Raw genomic sequence first — 23,124 nt, 5'->3', positions numbered from 1 at the left:
ATCGCGTTTTGAATGATATTGTATGATGAAAATGGTATGAAATTGAATTCATTATGGTGTGGTATCATAAAAAGCAGATAAACAGAGTAATAGAAAATAATATAGAACACTTTAGTTTATATTAGTCTACCTCAATCTAGGTTAGTTTTACTTTTCTTTTCTATATGCAAAAAGTTTTACTAATCAAAATTTGATTGTAAGTATCAAAACTTGATTGTAAATATTGTTATTGTTATTTTTGGTTTATAACGACTATATAAAATTGTTCTCGCCGGTTGACTCGAACGACAGTCTTTGATCGAACTTCCTTGGTTGAAAAATCTCTCACCTACAAAGAAAAAGGGCACCTTGACGACCGTTTGCACTCCAACACTCAAGTCAGTACTGGGGCAAAGAAACAATAAGTGTATAAAGTAGTTTCAGTCTTAGAAACCGTGTACCTTGCTAGGGTTCTTAGTGCCCTTTATATAGGTTGAAACTAGGGTTGACCTATGTTCTGTTACTCATGTCTAGGGTTCCTTAGAGAATGTCCCTGTGTCACTATTACACAATCTTAGCATAATCGGGCACATAGGACTTCCCTTTACTAGAGTGCAACGACTAACAGAATGGTCGCCAAGGTACCAACTCATGCACCAATGCTGCGTGGCCATCTGTTTTATGGGTGCCCTAAGTATTCACGTGCCATGCATGCAGGCTACCCTTGGAAACCCTAACCCTAATGGGCCTTAGCGCCTCCAAGGGTTCTTCACTTTTGTCACGTCCGGATGCGCCATACACCCCACATGCATGGATCCCTTGTGGCTCAGGCTTTCTTATATCTAGGTGTTTCATTTGATAACTGATATGATTTCTGGGACCCACCTTACATGGCCCATCTTTACTACGTCCGATGTCTAAGGTCCCCTCTGAGGTCGATGACCGAGGACTGGTCGGTACAAAAATCATTTTTTAGATTAAGTATAAGTACTGATGTGAGTTGATTTTAGGTGCACATTTGAATTGGTTGCCCTTCTTTATGATTTTGAGAGATTAGTAATTTAAGGTGAGAACCCTAAGAAGATCCCACTGGACACGAACTTAACCAAGTGGTTAAGTAAGTGTGAAGGTTCACTTCAGAAGGGCATTGAGAAAAACACAAAAATAAGGTGATTATGATGTAAGGGGCGAAATTTAAGAACAATGAAAGTAAAGGATGAATTAAGATGACCAAAAGGAAATGACATAAACAAGGAATAAATGGCGCAAGGAAGGATGGAAAAATAGATGGATGAAGGAAGCTTATGGTGAAAAATGGTGAAGATGATCACGTCACTTGGAGGGTGAGAAACTCCAAGATAAGTGAAGGAAGAGTCTGTTAGAATGTATGGCTTTAAACTAGAGAGGGGGTGAATGGTTTAAAGAGGGTTTTCGCAAACTTTTGAGTCTAGAATGAAATTACTTCGAGAAAACTTGAATCAGAATTCAGTTTGCCAAAAACACAAAGCAAATAAGCACAACACCAGAAAAACAATCGGTTGTTTCGCAGAAACAATCGGTTGTTTATACCAGTTCACAAATATAAAATTGAATTTAAAGAGTTCAAGGGATAGAGAGATTGAACACACATGTTTATACTGGTTCACTCTTAACCAAGAGCTACATCCAGTCTTCCCAGAAACCACTGGGGAATCCACTAAGCAATCAACCCTAGATTACTTACAACACCACCAAAGAAGTGACCTTGATCCCCTCAAGACACACACTTCCTTTGGCTCAGCAGAAACACCACTAAGAATGCTGATCTTGACAACCTCAAGAACACACAACACTTCTCAGCTTCACACACAAAGTTTCTTCAAAGATACAAAGGATTACACTTGTTACAGAAAAGATCTGATATCAATACAAGATGAAAAATCCTATCTTACACTCTCTTTGATCCAAGCAATCTTAAAAGCAATCTCCAACTCTTCAAAAGCAAAATCATTGAAAAAACTCAAATATGTTTTTCTTTGATTAAAACTAAGTTGTTGTTTGTTACATAATCTGAACAAACTATTTATTGCATTCAAAGACTGGTCAAAGCATTTAAAACTGGAGCGTATTCAGTTATAAAATCATTTAATGCTCAGTCAAAGCACAAAACAGTTTTCTGTTATGGTCCCAAAACAAACAATCGGTTGAATGCTCGAATCAATCGGTTGTTTTGGTTTGACAGTAAGTCAACCATCAAAAACAGTTTTCAACCTTTCTAAAAACACCTAAGTATAAAACAATCGGTTGTTTCGACAAAACAAATTGTTTTTCACTTAGTTTGAAAAACACTTTTCTTTTAAAAGGTTTGAGAATGCTTAAGCTTTGGATTCAATCAAGAGTGGATTTATACAAATAATCTACCCCAGATCCTATCTAAAGACAGCTCAGCAACAACAAGCACATCCAGCCTTCCATCAACCTTCAAAGGGTTTGGATTCTTCAAAGCTTGAACACACTTGATTCAACAGAGTTGTCGATTGAAATGCTCACACACTTTAGATAAGACCTAAATCATTTAGGAGACAAAAAGCTCACTAATCACTCAAGCATAATTTCTTTACAATATTCAAAATCTAGGTGAAGATACATGAGGTAAGACACCCTATTTATAGAAATGGGCGCCTTGGTGGGCAATATGGGGGAGGGGTAGAATAGGTATACGAGAGGGGCGACCTAGGGGTTTGACCTAGGTCAATACTGTTCTTTAGTCCCAACTTTTAGAAGCTAGGGCTACATTTTAACCCTAATGGACAAGACATAAGCTAAAATGATAAATACACCCCCTATTATGCTAAATGGACCATACTCAACTGATATTAAAAACAAAGAAACTAGCTGATGCTCAGCTCCCATGGTTTGAGCTCTACTCCTGGTGATCCTCTGAGGAATGATGAGCTCTGAAGCATTTCCAAGTTGTGGGTCCTGACCTAGCCCTGGATCTTGTGTCATGGTCTGGGTCATCATTCTGGAGGGTTGGGCTTGGTCAAGGGATGCTCTATCTCTCATTCTTCATCAAGTACTCAATGCTACTTCTAGCTAAGTGTCGAGTACACAATGTCTATCCTAGAAATGCAACACAAGTTGTTTTGAAAGACTAAATAGGAAGCTCTCAATGAGAAGATATACAAAGTGAAGAATTTATAAAAATGAAACTCCTTCGTAGTTGTTTAGCTCACAAACTATTTCTATAAGTCTTAAGAAGTTTGGAAATATCTTTGTGCATGTAGCATTCATGTAGTATGTGTATGTTCACTTGTTCATGTTTTGTTCAAGAATGAGGAAACTTCCTTTAATGGATGTTCTAAATCAAACTTTTGTATCGTGTGCTTTCACTTTTTCTTATGTTAGAGTTTTTTCAAAACATGATTGTATGTTAATAACTTTTCTTGTAGTGCAAAAGATAATTTGTTTTCTCTAAATTTTCTCTATTACTCTGACAATAGTAAATTGAGCATACAAACTGAGATGGTTGTTTGTTTGTGTCAAAATCAACTTTGAGATTCGTTCGGATCAACTTGTGAGTTTTTTTTTTGTCTTAGATTATCTTCATATTTAATCAATGTCACCACAAAAAAAATCATTAAATAGAAATCAACTTTAGAGACAAAAAATAATTAGTTACTATATTGACTAAATTATATACTATTATAAAGACTAAAAATATATTGGTATATAAAATAATTTCTATTATTAATAAAATTTATAAACTAGTTTCTAAATTGATATTTAATTAGCTACCAAGATTTTAGCTACTAATTAATTTAGATTCTAAAATTGGTAATTAAAACTTTGATAGCTAATTAGATATCAATTTAGAAACAAGTTTATAAATTTGATTAATAATAGAAACAATTTTAGATACCAATAATTTTTGTAGTCTTTAGAATAATATCTAATTTAGTGTAACTAATTATTTTTCGTATGTAAAATTGATTTTTATTTAATATTGTTTTTATAATGTATATTTTGATGATTCCATGTCTAAAACTTCGTATACTCTCTTAAAGTCTTGCTCTTTTATGCCTTTATATAAAGTGTGTCACCTCTTCATATATGTCTTGTTTTATAAACTCTGTTCTATTCTCTATGAATTTAGAAATTTGTGCATTCAATTAGACTTCCTTCGTCTTTTGCTTACATTTCATTTAGTATTTTACTTAGTGTTTTGCTCTTTACTAAACATTGTATCGTGACATGAGTTGTAAACTTTTATATTGTTTATTTTTTTTTAAAATTATTATTTTTTTATCAACAATAATAAATAAATATGAATCAGTTTAAAATATTTCAACACTTATTTAAAACTATTTAAAACCATGAATGTCATGGGTAAAATTCTCATATAGTCACATAAGCTTTAAAAAAATGGTTGGGAGAGTTATCATTATTTTAATTTAATTAATGGAAACAATTTATGGTACTATAAACATCATGGCAGGATGACGAAGTTGAAGAAAGAAAGAGAACAAATTAGCTTTTAACACTTTTATTTTTCTTTCACTTTTAAAGTGTCTAATATAATTATCCAATAAAGAACATGTGAAGTGTGGATGGAAAAATATTTAAGAGTAAAAGAGATAAGAGTGTTTCTTTTAATGAAGAAAGTGAGAAAATATGTCATTTTAAATAAAACCAAACAAAAAAAATTCTAAAACTAACCAATTGTGAATTAAACAAATAAATCTGTTTATATTAGGTTATAAATTGGCTCCCACGTATCCAAATTCTAAACATGATTATTAAATATAGTCACTTGTAACATCTTGTATTTTAAACAATGTGAATTATAAAATAGGTAAACTATGTACAAAATATTAAAATTTTAAAATTAAAAATATCAACTTACGTTCAAACATTTTTAAAAAAGAGAATTAATTTTCTGGTATCAAAACAAAATTGTTTTGTAATCAGTCTCACTACAAGAAAAAATGGTTTTAACGAGGGTTTATTTTTACATTATCTAGGGTTAAAACCTCCATTAAGTCATTTACCCAAGGTTGTAGTTTTCCCGCTAAACCATCTCTGGGGAATGTGTTCCCCAGATTTTTTTAAACCTCAGAAAAAGCCTTTCAAAATACCATGGGTTTCAAAACCTCCGTAAAATACCATGGGTTTCAAAATCTCCGTAAAATACCATAGGTTTCAAAACCCCCGTAAAATACCATGGGTTTCAAAACGTCCATAAAATGTTTTAGAACCTCCTTAAAAAATACCATAGGTTTCAAAATTATGAAATTTGTTTTTTTTTTATTCATTTACCTGGACAAAGAATCTTTAACAATTTAAACTAGCTTTGCTGAAAAAAAGAAAAAAAGAAAAAAAGAGGTTACACATATGGTGGGACTACCCAAGTTAGCTAGCTGGCTCAGCACAATAGATCTTAGCCTTTTATGCACATCCAAAGTAAATAAATCTCAACTTTGTATCAATTTAATGACTTATAACCATGACATATCATGTACATAACCAACACATCTGATAGTACCTATGGAAAATGTGGTCATAAATCTATAACCATTTGAAATTGATGAAATTTCTTGACCGATTAGGATTTGGACTCAAACTTAATCAAAATCAAGGTGCACGACATGAAGAATCTTAACCATATAGAACTCATCCAACTTCATCTTAATCTCTTCTGAAGAATCAACATCTAAAACCATTTTCAATTCCTTACTAGTTGATTGGACTTCAATAATAAAACAAGTCATGTCATGATTTGTTTGTTTAAGAGATGTCAATTTATGAGCAGAGTCATAAAGTCGTTGAATATTATTTACAAAATACTCTTAGCCTTCTTCTGAAACGAGTGACACAAGCTCTAAGAGTGCCTAATATATTGTGTTCCACATAATGGCACAACAAGGCACAAAGCTAAGAATCAATCTTTTTCCATCGTTCAACTCTTTCTAATGGTATTTTACTACCATCTTACAAGTGCTCATGAAAACCATGACCAAGAAACCACAATTCAATTGATGGAGACCGAGACAAATCACTTTTTACATTAAATAAAGTAATTGTAGGTGACAAAGAAAATGAGTGGACAAATCCAAATGCCATTACAGATCAGAAACAAATAGCACATGTGTAAAAAATGCTATTTCAAGATGTTCAAATGGAGGCTTGAACAACAATCAATTGGAAAGGAGGAAAAGGAAGTTAGAACATAGACGAAAGAGAGGCTGGCAAGAGTAGCGAAGGCAATGGCCTTCCAGATACCTAAAGGTGGCATGTGAACTACACATGACTAGGTTAGCCATGCAAATATGCTATGAGTGATGGAGCATGTGGAGGAATTTGCCTCCCAGATTAGTTGGGTTCTCCATTGCCTGGAGACATGCTCCAAATCTAATGTTTGGAGAAAAAAAATGTGGCTTAAAGACAACATTAATAAAGTAGTTTTTCATCACACCACACAAACATTAATTAGTTTTTCATCCATTCTTAATCATTTTCATACACTACTCAAAAGAAAGATTCAACAACCTTGTCAAAACTAGCCAACACAAAAACAAGGAAAACACCTAAACATAACTCTACCAAGCTTTCAAATCCAAAAAAAAAAACTAAAAAAGACTATAAATCAACATCAAACACATGAACGAATCAAGACACCAATTAAAAAAAAAAGTTAAAGCAAAATAAGAAGTAATCCAGCAAAATTTTCATTTTTTCCACAAAATTTAAACTCATTAATACCAGTTTAAACTCATTAATGAACAAGATAAAACCAGTATATGACTGCAGGATCGGTTTTGATCACGTTCTAATCCCACATGAATTCTTTATTTGTTGAATGAGTGTGTTTGGTGCATTATTATTATGGTTTTGGTTTTGCCTTCCTAATTTTTTGGCACACTTCCTTGATCAGACACCTACAATATAAACATATATCACAATTAGAAATGTAAATCTGAAAAATAAAACAAGTTATTTAAATTTTTTAAACATTACCGATGAACGATTGAACATAGTCAACTCAGGAGGCAATTGACCTTGATAACTTTGAAAGAAAAAAATCATCATTATCTCAAATCTTTTTTCATGTTCTTCATATCTTTTTTCACGTTCTTCATATCTTTTATTTTGTTCATCCAATTGTGACTTTAATGCAATAACCTATATTAAAACAGAATTTATCATGAAAAAGAGTGAGAAAACCATACACATTAAAAAATTGCTACATAAGAAAATGCATGTTCAAAAACCTGATTCTCCAATTCTCTATAAGTAGTTGAAGATATCCCAGTGCGAGAATTTCTAGTATATCCAAACACATGAGAAGGGCAAGGTCCCAATCCCATCCCTCGAACACGACCACAATATTCTTCATTTCCAAAGGCATGAGCTAGTGAATCATCAATTGATATATCATGTGAGAGGGAAGATGTATTTGACTCATATGCTTGAATCTTTTCCTACAAATAATGAAAAAAGTTATAAATGAAGCTCACATCCAATTTGGTTGAGTTTTCATCTTTACAAAAATGATACTTACCCCAATCTCTCTTGCCCCATCATTCACAAATTCTCCGTTAGCATGTTTATGTGTTGCTACCCATACTTCTCCCCTACTAACTTTGCGACCAAGCTCTTTCTCCTTTAAAATGTAATAAAAGTATATGAATCATGATATATGATATAATAAAAATTATAGGAGAATCAAGTTACCATCTCATCTTTCTTCCGTGCAATGCTCTTGGATCCACCAGTATGAGGAACTGTTTGCTTCTTTCTATTATCCTTGTTCTTTTTGGCAATTTCCTAAGCATACATGTAGTAAAAGAACTAAATATAAATAAATCAACACTTTAAATAATAAAGTAGTTTTTATTACCTTTGTCCTTGAATTTAAACGGTAGTCAACAAAAGAAGCCCAATGGTCTTTATTCATTACTTCTGGACACATTGCAATAATTTCATCTCTATTGTGTGTTCCATCATTTCTTTGTTGCCATAGTTGTTGCCTATACTCAGTCCACTTTGTGTTAAGTGATTTGAAGATATATCTTACATGAGCATCAGATTCAACTTCAAACTTAGCCTTCAAAATTATTACACAAGTAAATTTAAGATAATTTCAATATAATATCAATTAAAACACCGAAAAATCCAAAAATAATTACTTGAATGATTTTCTTAAGTATATCTTCTTTGTAATCTTTGGGAATCTTCCTCCAACTTTGATAGCTAATAGGAAATGCATTAACATTTCTTGCAACATGACCTAAAAACCTATTCAACAATGCTCCACTGTCATCAATTGGTTGGTTCTCGTTATTCCAGTTAACAAGAATCCTCTCACCAACAGATAAAAACCAAACATCATTTGCTGTTAATTGTTTCCTAACCTTTTTGCCTTCACTATCTGTCAAAATTATTGTTAGTTTAAGAGGACGAACATAAAAAACAAATACAATGTGAGTTTGCAATGTATTGATTCAAGCTTACCAATGACATCAACAAGCCATGATCTTTTACGTGATACATGCTTTGATTGTTCAGTTTGCATCTCAATACCCACATTTTCTTCTCTTTCTTCATCAGATTGTAACCTTGGTGTAGGTTCAGATGTAGATTCATGGACAAATTCATTTGTATTATCAAATTGAAATTCAGGTGCAGAATTGTTCTTAGTAGTAGAAATCAACCTATGAGGTGCATGTGGGGGAGGATGCTTCTTATTATTATTCTCTATGGGATGAGAATTCACATGAGGTGCTGCATAATAATTAAATGAATACATGTGAAAAATAATATATTTTTAAATAGAAATTCAACAAATCATAATATAATGCATGTATAAACAATAATGTATAAGTAATAAGGATGATAATTTAAACAAAAATAATATACAAGTGTTCAATTAAAAATAGGACCTTGTTAACGATATACTCCCTTCTCCATTGACAAATAAAGTTTCAAAATTGTTTTGTACAAATGCTTCACATTCATGAAAAGTGACATCATTATCTTCTCCCATGTCATATAAGTCTCGTGGCTTTAGATGCACAGGAATGCTCCAATCTTTAGCTAATTCATCCACTACATAATAAACCATTTGTGCTTCTTTAGCTTGGATGTATGGTTCATCATCATCATTATCACCAATGTGTATCAAACGTGTAAAGTTTACTAGTGTAAATCAAAGATCATCTGTCATAATCCCTCTAGAAGTAGTTGTATTAGCCCACTTACATTTGAACAAAGTAACAGAAAATCGACCATTATAGTTTATCTCAATTATGTCTACCAATTTTCCATAATAAGGCACACCCCCAAATTGCATTTGATTGTCGATGCTACTTGCATAACTCCTTGTCCCAAAAGTACCAAATATCCCACTGTTTTGTGTTTTAAGTCCTTCATCTCTCTCCAATGTACGGAACTTGAAGCCATTTACATTGTAAGCATTGTAACGTTTTGCACAATCAATTGGCCCCATAGCTAAGAACTTTAAATCATCTGAGTGAGGTCCATTCAACTCATTTCTTATCTAAAAAAGAGGAAAATATGATCAAAACAATTCTATATATTCAATATAATCAAAAGTCAACAATATAAATTATACATACACGACGAGAAAACCATTCTGCAAATTCTCTATGAACCCTCTTATCTATCACAGAGGATGACCGTGTACGACTTCTTAATTGTCTTCGTATAATGTCTCTAAATTCTCTAAATTAAATAAATAATAATTACATGGTTAGTGTTCAATTGCAGATGAATCATAATAAGTTATAAAGTCAAAGTACTTACTGAAGGAAAGGGTCAACTTGGGCACAATTAGTCAATATATGACGATGTGCTTGTAACTTTTCCTTTGCTGATAAAGAGAAGTAAGTAAAAGACCCAATTGGTTTTCCAACAGGTGGAAACAAAGTGCTTGCACTAGATGATATAGTGTCTGGTTCATCATCAACACGCCTTATTCGATTAAATACAATCTCAATTTCATTTAAATATTTTGAACAAAAGGTTAAAGACTCTTCAGCCATGTAGCCTTCAGCTATTGAGCCTTCTGGTTGTGCCTTGTTACGCACATAAGATTTCAACTTTCCTAAATATCTCTCAATGGGATACATCCATCTATACTGGACAGGTCCTCCCAGCTTGGCATCTTCCACCAAATGCACAATCAAATGAACCATGACTGTAAAAAATGCAGGAGGAAATAATATCTCCATGTGACATAATGTGAGAACAACTCTATTTTGTAGTTGGTTAAGTTCAACCACTTTTAAAACTTTACTGCATAAGTTTCTAAAAAATGAACACAAATCAATCAAAACATAGCACACTTCTTTAGGGAGTGTCTTTCTCATTGCTAAAGGTAGAAGTTGCTCCATCAAAACATGTGAATCATGACTTTTCAATCCTCCAAGCTTACATTGTTTGACATCAACACATCTACTAATGTTACTTGAGTAGCCATCTGGAACAGTGATGTTCTTTAGTGTTGTCAGAAACGTATGCTTATTTTCTTTTGTCAATGTATATATAGCAGGAAGACATTTATTATTTTCATCAGGCCAAAGATCAGGTCTAACACCCCAATCTTTTAAGTCCTTTCGTGCCTTTAGGTTATCTTTTGATTTTTTTCCTTGGTTCAATAATGTGTACACCACATTATCACATACATTTTTTTCAATGTGCATAACATCTAGATTATGGTGCAATAAATTGTTTACCCAATAAGGAAGTTCAAAAAATATACTTTTTTTTCGCCATTGTAGAGGGCCATCAATAGCTTGGTGATCTTTGCGTTGTCTTTTCCCCAGTTCCTCAACTTCTGGTTCTTTCCCAAATATGATATTGACATTCTCAACTTGTCTTAAGACATCTGTTCCTGATATTGTCAAAGGAGGATTTCTATTTTCCACACTTCCATCAAAATGAATGCGGGCTAATATGAATTTGTGTCTTGCATTTAACCAACGTCGATGATTCATGAAACAAAATTTACCTTGAATCTTCTTAGGAGTAGTGTCAAAATTACACCTAGGACAAGCCAGCCCAGTATGTGTATTCCACCCAGATAAGGTTCCAAGACCAGGAAAATCACTAATGGTCCACAATATAGCTGCATGCATATTAAACACTTCATTGCTATATGAATCAAAAGTTTTAAGTCCATTGTTCCATAGCTCTTTTAATTCTTCAATTAATGGCCTTAAATATACATCAATATCATTTCCTGGTGCTCTTTTACCGGGAATGATCATGGAAAGAATGAATGAACTTTGCTTCATACACATCCAAGGAGGAAGATTGTAGGGTATGAGTACAATAGGCCAAGTACTATGACTTGTACTCAAATCACCGAATGGATTGAATCCATCAGCTGCCAAACCAAGTCTAACATTTCGAGCATCTGAAGAAAATTGAGGATTCATTAGATCAAAGTTCTTCCATGCTTCAGAATCCCTCGGATGCCTTAGTATGCCTTAGTATGCTCGGCTGTTTTAGAAGACATAAACATTCGTTGTAAGCGTGGCTTCAATGGAAAATATCTTAAAACTTTAGCAGGAACTTTCTTTTGCTTTTTCATAGTACCATCAATAGTCTTGTTCTTCTTTCTTCTTTTCCATCTAGATTCATTACATTTCTTACAAACTTCTTTGTCTTTGTCTTCTCCATAGTACAACATGCAATCATTTGGGCAAGCATCAATTTTGGTGTAATGAAGGCCAAGCTTATTAATGATTTTCTTAGCTTCATAGAAGGAACATGGAATTTTAGCATAATCAAAGGCATCTGCTAACAACTCCAATATCATTGACATTGCCTTGTCAGTCATTCTACATAGACATTTGATGTGGTACAATTTGAGCAAGAAAGAAAGTTTAGAATACTTGCCACATCCTTCATACAAACTTTGTTGCCCATCATGCATAAACTTCAGATACTCAGCAATTTCATCAGGCATCATTTCGCTTGATCTAGGACGCATATCCTCATCATCCTCCACGTTTGCTACAAGACTCAAAGCATTTTTTGCAATTTCAACAACCCTTCTCGCCACCAAAGCTTTCTTCACTGCCCCCTCTCTAGCCCTAGCGGCTGCTTCAACCTTCTCCCCCACCTCACGTTTTGCATCCTCAACCAAATCCTCCATTGACCGCGCCAGATTTCCACCCGGCAAAACCCTAGAACTACCATTCTCTAGTATAATCCTACCATTTTCATCTCCCATAACTCTTCTTTTTCTTCTTCTAGAAATTTCCAAGTGTTTAGGAATCCAGCAATCCACGCAGACAGAAAATTCAGAGCCCATAGAAGCATAGGTCCACGGAGGAGCATTTTTGTATTTCAAAAAACAGGTTTTGTGAACAGAATGCTGACACTGATTGCAGCGATATGATTCAAGAGACATTCCAGAAAAACAATAGGAACAAATTTGGGAAGATTCAACAGAAAGAAAACACTTCTTACATAGAGAATATGTACTGAGAAAAGGAAGAAGAAACCAATTACCGTGGTGGAGCAGCAGAAGCAGGTCCGTGGTGGAGGAGGAGAAGCTCTATTGTAGAGGATGAGAAGTAGCTCTACCATGGAAGAGGAGAATAGCTCTACTGTGGAAGAGGAGAACAATAATGAACCTTTTAGTCAAAAGTTGAAAAAAGTGAGTATTTTCTTGAGGTTTGAAAATACATCTTTGGAAAAGTTAAAAAAAAGATAATTTTTCTTTTTTTATTAAAAATATTTATATAAAATAAATAAAAATTAATTAATTTTAATTAAATAAATATTTAAAATTAAAAATATTTTTAAAAAAATTTATATGTTTAAACTTACACTTTCAAAAACTTTAAGAATTTAGTTATCAAATATATTTAAATTATTTTTTAAATTATTTTTTTTAAAATTTTTAATTATATTTATTTATTGAAATTTGAGAAAATTTAAAATATTTTATTGATGTTTTACAATAAACATTTCAAACTTAATGAAAATTTAAAAAACTCCATTATTTTGATGAGATTTTAAAATAAATTAATGAAACTTAACAAAGGTTAAAAAACCTCAACTATTTTGCAGAGGTTTTAAAGTAAACCTTTGAAAATTAACTAAGGTTAAAAAATCTCCGTTATTTTGCGGAGGTTTTGAAATAAACCTATGGAAATTAACGAAGGTTAAAAAAACCTCAGTTATTTTACGGAGATTTTAAAATAAACCTTTGGAAATTAATGAAGGTTAAAAAAACCTCTGTCATTTTGCCGAAGTTTTAGAATAAACTTTTGGAATTTAAATAAGGTTAAAAAACCTCCGTTATTTTGTTGAGGTTTTAGAAAAAAACCTCCATTAATTAAATCAATTCCTAAGATGTTAACCTCCACTAAATAACCTCCACTAAAACCCTTTTTTTCTTGTAGTGTCTATAGCGGAATCTCAACCATCAATTAGTTAATTTAGAAACTGAAAATATAGTTAGTGGTTTAGATATTCGTCTGTATAGAATTTGTACTTCAGAATTTGTAGAAGATCATGTCTCTTCTCACACCAATTACTTGTTGTGTTATTTGTTAGCACAATATACAAATAAAAGTATAAAAATATAAATTTGAATTTAAAATATTTGAATTTATAAAAATCCAAATTATATTTGTAACAAATATAAATATGAATTTAAATTTTATTGGAATATTTAGATTAGATTTTCATCCATGACCATGATCACCCTAGTCCAATCTTATAAATTTTAAGATTAAAAATTCAGATTTTTCGATTTTTAAAATCTATATTAACAAAATAAAAATCTGATCTGAAAGAGAATTATAAAATATAAATCAAATAAAAACTAAATTTACATAAATAGATTTTGAATGGATAAATTGGAACAGTTTGGTCTAATTGGAATTTTTGTCCATCCTTAATTATTATGATGGTAGTAAAAAAATTAAAATTAGACTTCCCATGAATAAAAATCCTGACCTAATTTTTTACTTAAAAAAAAATTATGAGAAATATAATTTTTTTTAATAATATTAATTTAAAAATATTAAAATAAATTATTAAAGTAAATTAATTCAAATTATTTAAAATTTGTAGTATTATATTTAATTAAAAAGTGTGAAATTAATTTATGAGTTTAAATAAAAATTTTAAATTCCCTATATTTATTAAATTAAAATAATGTTTAGAAAATTAATTGATATAAAATATTAATATTAAATTTTAATTTAATAACTTAAGTTATTAATAATAAATTAATATTTTTACTATTAGTAGTGTTATATAAGAATTAATTAATTAATTATTATTAGTTAGAAAATTGTATGTAGCACAAACACTGACATAGACATTGATACGACACGGACACGAACATGAAAATATGTATTATCTCTAAAATGTAGGACACAGATACACAAATCTATATATTATATAATTTGATAATAAATATTTATGTGTACAAGTATGTTTGAGTTTTTTTTTAGCAGAAAGATGTTTTTCATGACTGGTTCAAAATGATTTGTTATTTATTTTTATAATCGTACTAAAAATTTATACAATAAATTTGACTTTTTAAAAAATTAATGTATTTTTTCTTTTTAAAATTGTGTTAGAATCGTCAGAAATTTAATAAATATATTTTTAATTGAACTTTTCACTAATACGTGCCTACGAGTGTTAGTGTGCATGTGTTTAACACAAACATACAAACCTACTATTTAAGTGACTGTTAGTGTGCATGTGTTTAACACAAACATACAAACCTACTATTTAAGTGACTGTTATTTTATTAATTGAAACTTATTATTGTTAATAAAGTTAGCGTGAGGAAATAGAATTTTCATCTTTACTTTTTTTATTGAGAAATCATAAAAGTACGATTGAATTATTTTTTTATAAAGAATATTTACTCAACTATTATTGATATCATGTTGTATTACTTAAACAACTTTAATGATTGTGATGCATATGTATGCAAATAGAACGCATATTTTTTTTATTCATTTGTTTCGTATTCAATTATCAATTATTTACTTCTTTTGGTTATTATCGTACCAATTAATGATATTTTGTTGTGTGTTATACATTCTTTTTTAACAAATTTAATACGAAACCTATAAATATATTTACAAGTAAAATTTATTATTATATTATAGTATGTTAAATTATTAAAAATAAATTTATACATAATTAATTTCAAAATTAAATTAAAATTTCAGGTATTAACTTAAATAATTAATTTAAATTCATTTGTTTAGTTTCTAAATTTTATTGTAATGAATTATTCTAACAATTATTTCAGAATGGAATTTCTCTGAGAAAAAAAGTTATAAACTTCAAATATTTAATATAATAATAGTAATATAATAAATTTACTAATTTTAATATAACATTAAATTTTTTATCATTAATTTATACTATTAAAATTAACATTTTTAAAATTCTTTTAATTCTTTTCCTAAAAAAAACAATTCAGAATTGGGTTTTTATTAGTCGAGTTTCGAACAATTTTGTGAAAACTATGTTGAGAATTTGGATTTTAAGAACAAAATTCTGTTGTTCTTCAAAACTATTATATCCATGCTCAAATTTTTTTTCGAACTTTGTTTTTGAATAAATTCATGTTCATTCTATCACCCTCTTATGAATTGATATCCAACTATACTTTTGTCTTAGTTGCTTCTAAGGAGACATTTCAAATTTATTTGACCTAATAGTAATTAAAAATTGTGCACTTGCATATATATATATATATATATATATATATATATATATATATATATATATATATAACAGAGGACCATGTTCGTCATTATTAGATAATATATCCGTTTGAGATTTTTTATGACCTTTCTGCCTCTCATGGCCGTTGAAGCAAATCTGATTCATTGATCCACTTTCAATTAAATTTTCTTTTTATGATTATAATTTTTGTTCACAAAACTCAAATTCGGAAGAAAATAATTCACACGCCAAAGATTAGATCCCATGTGAATTTTTTAAGGGAAACAAATTATACACTTAAAACACAGGAACTAATTAAGATATAAAAAAAAGGCGTATGAGAGTGACAATTTGTAAAATGTTGTGAATCTTGCTTCTTCTAAAAACTTTTATTTAATAAAATTAACAATAATTATTTTATTGATAAAATAATTAATAAATATTAAAGTATTATATGAAAAAGTGGACGACTAACTCAACGTTACAATATCATAATAAAATTACCACTAATTATTTTATTTATAAATAAACATTAGACGAAAGGAGGAGAAGTTAAACTCAGTTTTACAAAATCAATTTATAAAATAAAATTTGTAATAATTTATATACTTTATTTTTATCTCTTAACGATATGGGATAAAACATATTATTCTTCTCTTCTTCTAATCTCATTGTTCTCTCACATGATTTCTTGTTCTTAGCACTATTTTTGCATGTCTGAAATTTGATAGAAAAATAATAATTTTTTGTTTTATAGAGAAACTAGTGTATTTTGACGAGATATAAAAAAAAAGGTGATAAAAGGGTAAAAGATTTTATAAAGGGAGGACTATGGCGAAATGATGGTTTAGATATCATGATAAATTTCAAAACTATTGGGAGTGTATAAAGTAAAAAAGGTGTAAAATAACAACCACGTTCAAAATTTTGCAACTGACCCGTCATGTACCAGCCCAAAAAGAATTATTTGCGTGCATTGATACTCTGTTCTTACACAAATGGTAAATTCTGCAAGCTAATCAATTAATAATAGAGTTAAATTTTTAGAAACAATGATTTTAAGTAAATTAATTAGAAATTAAAATCTGGTGGTTAAAGTAAACTCTTAATATTTGTTAAAAAAGTTACAATAGGTATATTAATTCTTACAATGGTTAGGTCAATATTTAAGAAACCAGAAATGCTAGTTATATTAGTTTTAACATTGAATACATTAATTTTGAAAGAAAGATTTATATTTTGATGTTTTTGATTTCTCAATCAGCTGATTTTGTCTCTGCCATTCTTCTTGAACAATTTGAATAATTTGAGTAATGCAAACTTAATTTAATTAACAACGGTAGGTACAAAAGAATTTGGTTGCAAAAAGTGCCAAACAAAAGAGTCACTCAATGGCATTACTCACCCATTTCCCTAGGCAACACTTGGTCCCATCCCATGCCAATGCCCATATGAATATTTTATTATTATTTAATATTGAATCTCTCCTTTATTTTCTTTTAAAAAAATAATACAAAACCAAGCTTCTTATATTTATAGGATCTTGAGGAAGAAATAAATTAAGGAAATTAAGAGAAAGGATTTTAATAGTAGTAGTTGAATTGAAATTTTATTTTTTATGATTAAGACTTTATTGTTGCAACCCACAACTCCATGGACATAACTATTTAAGAGATAAACATGCACAGGGGATGGATAGCCCTGGAGAGGATCCCACTCCATGTGAATGGTAATAATAATTAAAACATTTGAACAATTAATATCACTATCAAAAGTTACCCAATTTAACCCCTTTGCAAATTCTTTTTTCTAAAATTTTCAATTTTTATTTGAATTTACAAACTCTATTAATTAAACTATATTTGACTCAAAGTTTACCAACTAAAGTATCTAATTATTTTCCCTGAAAAAATCACTTCTTGAAAATCTCACCTCATACATTATAATGAACTTTAATTTAATTGTTTTAGTTAAATTTCTTTCTTCCAAATTTTCAAAGCTATTTTCCATCGAAAAATTATTTAGTGAGAACAAAATAAAGTGTGTTTATCTATCACTTGGATATAATTATTTGAAGGTTAAATAAAACCAAGTAACTAGTTAATGTAGTTGTAAGGTCCTTCTTTTCTCTATTATTCTCATTTACATATTAATTTTTTTCTTTTATGTTTTTTGAAATTATTCTTTTTTTAATCTTTTTCTCTATTTTCATCTCTTTGAACTCCGTTCTTTAAGAATATGATCACGCCTCACAATAGCTAGAAGATTCTAAAAATCGTTAACTAAACATGATCATCGTTAGAGACTTTAGGTGTTGAACGTCTTCTCACTTAATTTTGTAGCTCTCAAGAACGTAAAGGAATCTACTTTAGTTAAGTCTTAATCGGAAAGTTTAAAAATGAAGTCTTTCTTTTGTAAAATTCCTTTTAGTATGACCTTTATTTGCACGCTAAGTTTGAAGGTCTTGAATTGCATTTGAGTATGAAGTTCTAGGGTTACATGTAAGAGTAAAGCTCTCTAGAAGAAACTTAAGAACACCCATTGTATTTGCATCTAATGTTCTCCCATAACATGTGAAGAAAATCGGTTGCAGTTGCATCTAATGTTCTACAGTTTACTTGCTGAAATTGAAGAGCATCAATTGCATCAATTGCATCTATGTTTGGTGTTCTTTAGTTGCATGTAGAACTGAAAAACATTATTTGCATCTGCACATGATGTTTCTTGTAACACATAGAGGCTAAGTGACGTTAGTTATGTGTGTTAGGCATTCCTCGTGATCATGTTAAGTTTAGAACCTTTGTTTTTAATTGTAGAACTAAAGCCTCTCTTTTCGTCCAAATTTGAGTCTCTAATCTGTATTAAGTCTTGAAATTTAGGTACAATCATTGTTTTGAAATGAAGAGTCTTATGACTCGAGATATAAGTATATTTTGAAACGTGTAGGGTGCTAATTACTTTTAAGTATCTTTGTGTTGACTTAAGAAGACTTCGTATGAGTCACCAAGTGAATGTATTGTCTGAATCACTTCAATGAGTGCTTCGACTAATACCCTTCTCATTAAAATCATACTCACTCAAGCAAAGACTACACTTGAGTCACTTAAGTAAGAGTATCATTTGATACCCTCACTCGAGCGGAAACAAATACGCTTAAGCGAATGTATCATCTAAGTTATTTTAATGAGTACTTCATCTGATATCCTTGCTCAATGGAACAATTATAACTTAAACATGCTTAATGCCTTTTTTAAGAGATCTTTTCGTTGTCTCTCTAAATATACGTGTTGTGTATATGTTTGTTATATGCTAAAATTATTTAATTTTGTTTTTTTGATGATTATTGCTTTAATGACATACTTGTGTATGATATGTGATTTTTGAGATCACAAACATTGGAAGATAGGTAAACCATGGTTGTGTTTTGGTATTAAGCAAAAATCTATGTTATAACATAGATTTCGTAACTTCACTAATGATATAAGTAATGTAAACTAAGATATCTAGTGATGAGAAGTCGAAGGAGGTTTATTTAATGTTAAACCACATGTTGGAGTTTGAAAGAGTGAATCAAAATGGATGTTGAAGTCTGGATAAGGATATACTTTGAAATCACCTTGTTACATATAGTCGAGGTTTGCATACCTAGGGTTCTAAAATGGGTCAGGTGATAAATCTCTAGTGGAGAATGTTTACTATAGGTCTTCTGAAAGACATATGTAGATATTTCTTAATGAATATCTTGATTATGTGGATCTATGTGTGATTCGTATGTATGTGTGTATGCTTCTAATACAAATGATGTATGTGATTATGTGTTTCAATATTAAATTGTATAAGCTTATAATTTATGAGTTTTATTGCAGTTATTTTTTTTAGCTTATCCTTGTGTTGAACTATGCTTGGAGGCACATATACATTTTCTTCTTTTTATTTTACAAAAATATTTGGGTGTATATAAATGTTTGTAAAACTTTTAATGTCCGATTCCCACACAAATTTTCTCTTGAATCCGATCCTTTTTGGGAAGCCTTTTTTGTGTTGCATAAGTTCTTACCTTATTCAGATTTTGACCATAACAATACTTCATTCTATCCTTGATATTTTTTTTTTGTTATTTTAATCTTCCACTCTTTATTCATTCTCAGTACAAGACACAATAAATAATAAATGAATAATCGACATGGATGAGGGGGTGTAACCAGTACATGAACACAACTTGTTCAGTCGACAACTTATAGAATAAAACTAGAAGAATATCCGAAATTAAAAAGTCATAGAGGTTGAGTTAAACGGATAGTTTGAAGGGTTTAGGTTGAAATAGGTGGTTCTCTAGTGAGCACAAAGGGATCATAAATAGAAGAAGAAAAAAAAAAGTAAACATATAAGAATTGAAAATTGAAATGAGATATATAAAAAATATGAAGACAAAAATGTACGACTTTGCCGTTGAGGCATATAAGGTTATTTTATAACATAATAGTGAGTGAAGCATAGGGTTTGTTGTGATTCCGGAGACACAGATGATTCGGCGGATGTTGTGGCTGCTTCTCATTGTCAAGCTACTGTCATAATACTCTTCCATTATTGCATCTGCCAACCATCACCATTTTTACCATTCTACTATTTCCTACAAAATACCACACTTCTCTTCAATAAAACTAACTTCATCACTATCAATTCTTTATTAATTTCCTCTCACAATAATGGGCTACTCAATTCAGTAACTTCACCATGTGCAAATTCTCACACCAATAAACCTATGATATTCTTTTTTAAACATCTTACAACTTAATGGCTTAAATATTTTTTTTTTCTTTATACTTTCACACCAAAAATTAATTTTACTTTTTAGTCAAACTTTAAACCTATATTTGTATTTTAAAGTTAAATTTTTAAATGATAAACAAATTTCCAATATGTTATGTGAAGAAAATAATTAATAAAAACTCATTCTAATAGTTTTCAATATAAATATTTAAAAAATATAAAATTTAAATTAAAAAGAAAAACCAATTTCACCACAAAATTGAAAAATATATTTTGTTACAAAGTGAGTTTTTAAGCATAACTCAACTCTATAAAACCAGTTCAATGAGGTAAGGTTTGCACCTACTTATATACAATTAAAGACACTAATTTCTAATCGAAGTGGGATCTCCAACATATTTATCTTCAATTTAATTTATTACTTTTTTCATTGCATTTCAATTCTCTCTAACTCTTCCCGGAAGTTTTCTTTCCGGAAGCTATATTCTTGGTGTTTATTTTAATAGACCCGATTGATAATAAACTACAGGACAAAAATAACTTTTATGTATGTTAAAGTATCTCTTGTTAACTTGGCTAAGGGTAACCTAATTGAACTAGTTTTTTCAGGGTTTCAATTTCACATATTCGACAAACTCAAGTTTAGTTGAAGGTTTTTTTTGCCCTTAATTTTGGAACGTGACAAGTTGATTAATTATTGTTAGGCATGTGAGGAAGAAACGTGATTTTGCATTGAACGATCGTATATTTGGACACACATGATAAGGTGGGCAACCACGCATGCACGACAAATATATATACATACTATAAGTATAGAACTAACTGTGGCCATCTGCATCCACACACAGCATTGATATCCATATACACTAGAAATTATCTAACTTAATATATAATGCATGCTTTTAAAGTTTAGATTTTGTATTACTATTATAATTATCCGAAAAATTTACCAGAAGCATTTGACTAGACCTCGGGCATGTAGGAGAAGATAACGGAAAACTAAGAGAAAAGTAGTTAATGATTAAAAAAATAAGGGGTTGTGGTGTGAATGCATGAAGCTCGAATCTCAAACAACCAAGGAGACTAGGAAGATGGTGTTTGTAAAAAAAATATAAAATAAAGTGTTAAATATGTTTTCAGTTTCTTCTTTCTCAAATTAATTTTAGTAATTCTTAATTTAAAATTTAGACCTTTTGAATATTTATAGTAACAAAATTATTAAAATAAATTATTGATAGTGTGGACTACAATAGACATTTATTATCGATATGGTTGGTTGTTATAATAATACCATCTATGTTGATTTTTTTTATTATAAATATTCAAGGAGTCTAAAGTTTAAATTAAAAAAAAAATAAAAAAATAAAACATATTTAATTCTAAAATAAATTTAAAAAAGTGTGAGAATATAGGCTTTGAACTTTGCATATACACTGACACGAAGCATATGGGATAAGTGTGTTTTATTAGTTGGGCATGGCCATGGTCATTTGAGGAAATTTTTGAAAGCAAAAAAAAAAAGTTGAATTTCAAAGATGTATAGAACAAAAGGGGTTAGAAATCTGTGTCCGAAAGTCTCTTTCAGACACATGTGTCTATTGCTTGCTTATTGAATCCAAGAAACTGAGCATCCTAGGTGGAAGTGGGATAGAGTTTTTGTGGTCCAATTCAGTTCCATTTTCACCATTCAATTTGTTTAACGTTGTTCATTATTAGTCATCCAAAATCATGATATGTGGTCAAAGGGCTACAAAACACAGGGGATCTTAAGTGAAATTTTGCATCACAAGGGATCTTGGGTAACTATTGGTCGAAGTTTCAGACACCATGTCACCTTGTTTGTTAATTGGTCATACAAGATTATTGATTGATTGAATACAAGGTTTGTAATCTGTCATTTGTCATAACTTTAAAATAACAAACCTTTTCTTAAACTTTCTTGAAAGAAAAAAAAAAGAATTAAAATATGCACGATCATTTTGATTGTTGGCTCATATTTCAGTACATTATTTAATGATATAAGCATTAGTTGGTGGAAAAAATGTTTCATAGTAAAGATTGAAATCTAAGATGAGATTTTGCTTGGCCTATAAGGGAAAATAAAAATATATTACTTTGCCTGCAAGCCATGATCAAAGAATGTATATGAAAATCTTTCTCTATGATAGGAAAAATAAATAAACAATGAAAAACTACTTGGAGAGGCAATGCTTTGCATTGTCGAGGAGCATCTGAGTGAATGATATAAAACCAAAAACAGGTTGGATAAGGATTGGACCAACTTTGTGAACAAAATCAATTTGATCTCAGTCATCAAATCTTCCACAAATTTCCATGGTTTTCAAGCCCCCACCTCTCTCTATCAAACCAAAGATAATAAATAAATAAATACAGGGATGAACAAAAAGAGACACTGCTCTATCACTAAGGAAAAAATGCAATGTTGATTTAATGTTGCACGAAATTGGCCATCCATGGTTGATGATTTTAAATAAATGTGTGTCTCTAACAAAGTAGTTTATAGTATTTAAATTGAAGTGATACAGTTATTTTTTACTATGCAATTATAAATAAAATGTTACTTAGTATGTTTGGACCAAATTATTTAAAAAAAAAATTAAACCCTAAATTTTTATAAAGATAAAAAGAGCT

The 23,124-nt window shown here is 30.2% G+C and overlaps 2 protein-coding genes across 2 annotated transcripts; both read right to left on the bottom strand.

Moving 5' to 3' along the window:
- Positions 1–6,705: 6,705 nt before the first annotated feature.
- On the bottom strand, positions 6,706–8,058 carry LOC137826009 (uncharacterized). Its single transcript, XM_068631848.2, has 6 exons — positions 7,859–8,058; positions 7,693–7,785; positions 7,520–7,621; positions 7,230–7,439; positions 6,976–7,140; positions 6,706–6,896 (listed from the first exon to the last, which is right to left on the bottom strand). Exons 1-6 carry the CDS (start codon positions 7,928–7,930, stop codon positions 6,864–6,866), a joined length of 675 nt encoding a protein of 224 aa, XP_068487949.1. The 5' UTR covers positions 7,931–8,058; the 3' UTR covers positions 6,706–6,863.
- Positions 7,962–11,282, bottom strand: LOC137825311 (uncharacterized). The gene is made up of 8 exons (XM_090294147.1): positions 9,784–11,282; positions 9,597–9,693; positions 9,220–9,517; positions 8,917–9,156; positions 8,473–8,742; positions 8,148–8,389; positions 8,036–8,065; positions 7,962–7,988 (listed from the first exon to the last, which is right to left on the bottom strand). Exons 1-8 carry the CDS (start codon positions 11,280–11,282, stop codon positions 7,962–7,964), a joined length of 2,703 nt encoding a protein of 900 aa, XP_090150273.1.
- Positions 11,283–23,124: the final 11,842 nt, after the last annotated feature.

The sequence above is a fragment of the Phaseolus vulgaris genome, chromosome 8 (genome assembly GCF_051622355.1).
Source record: "Phaseolus vulgaris cultivar YP4 chromosome 8, ASM5162235v1, whole genome shotgun sequence".
Taxonomy (NCBI): domain Eukaryota; kingdom Viridiplantae; phylum Streptophyta; class Magnoliopsida; order Fabales; family Fabaceae; genus Phaseolus; species Phaseolus vulgaris.
This window is presented reverse-complemented; position numbering and strand designations above follow the sequence as displayed.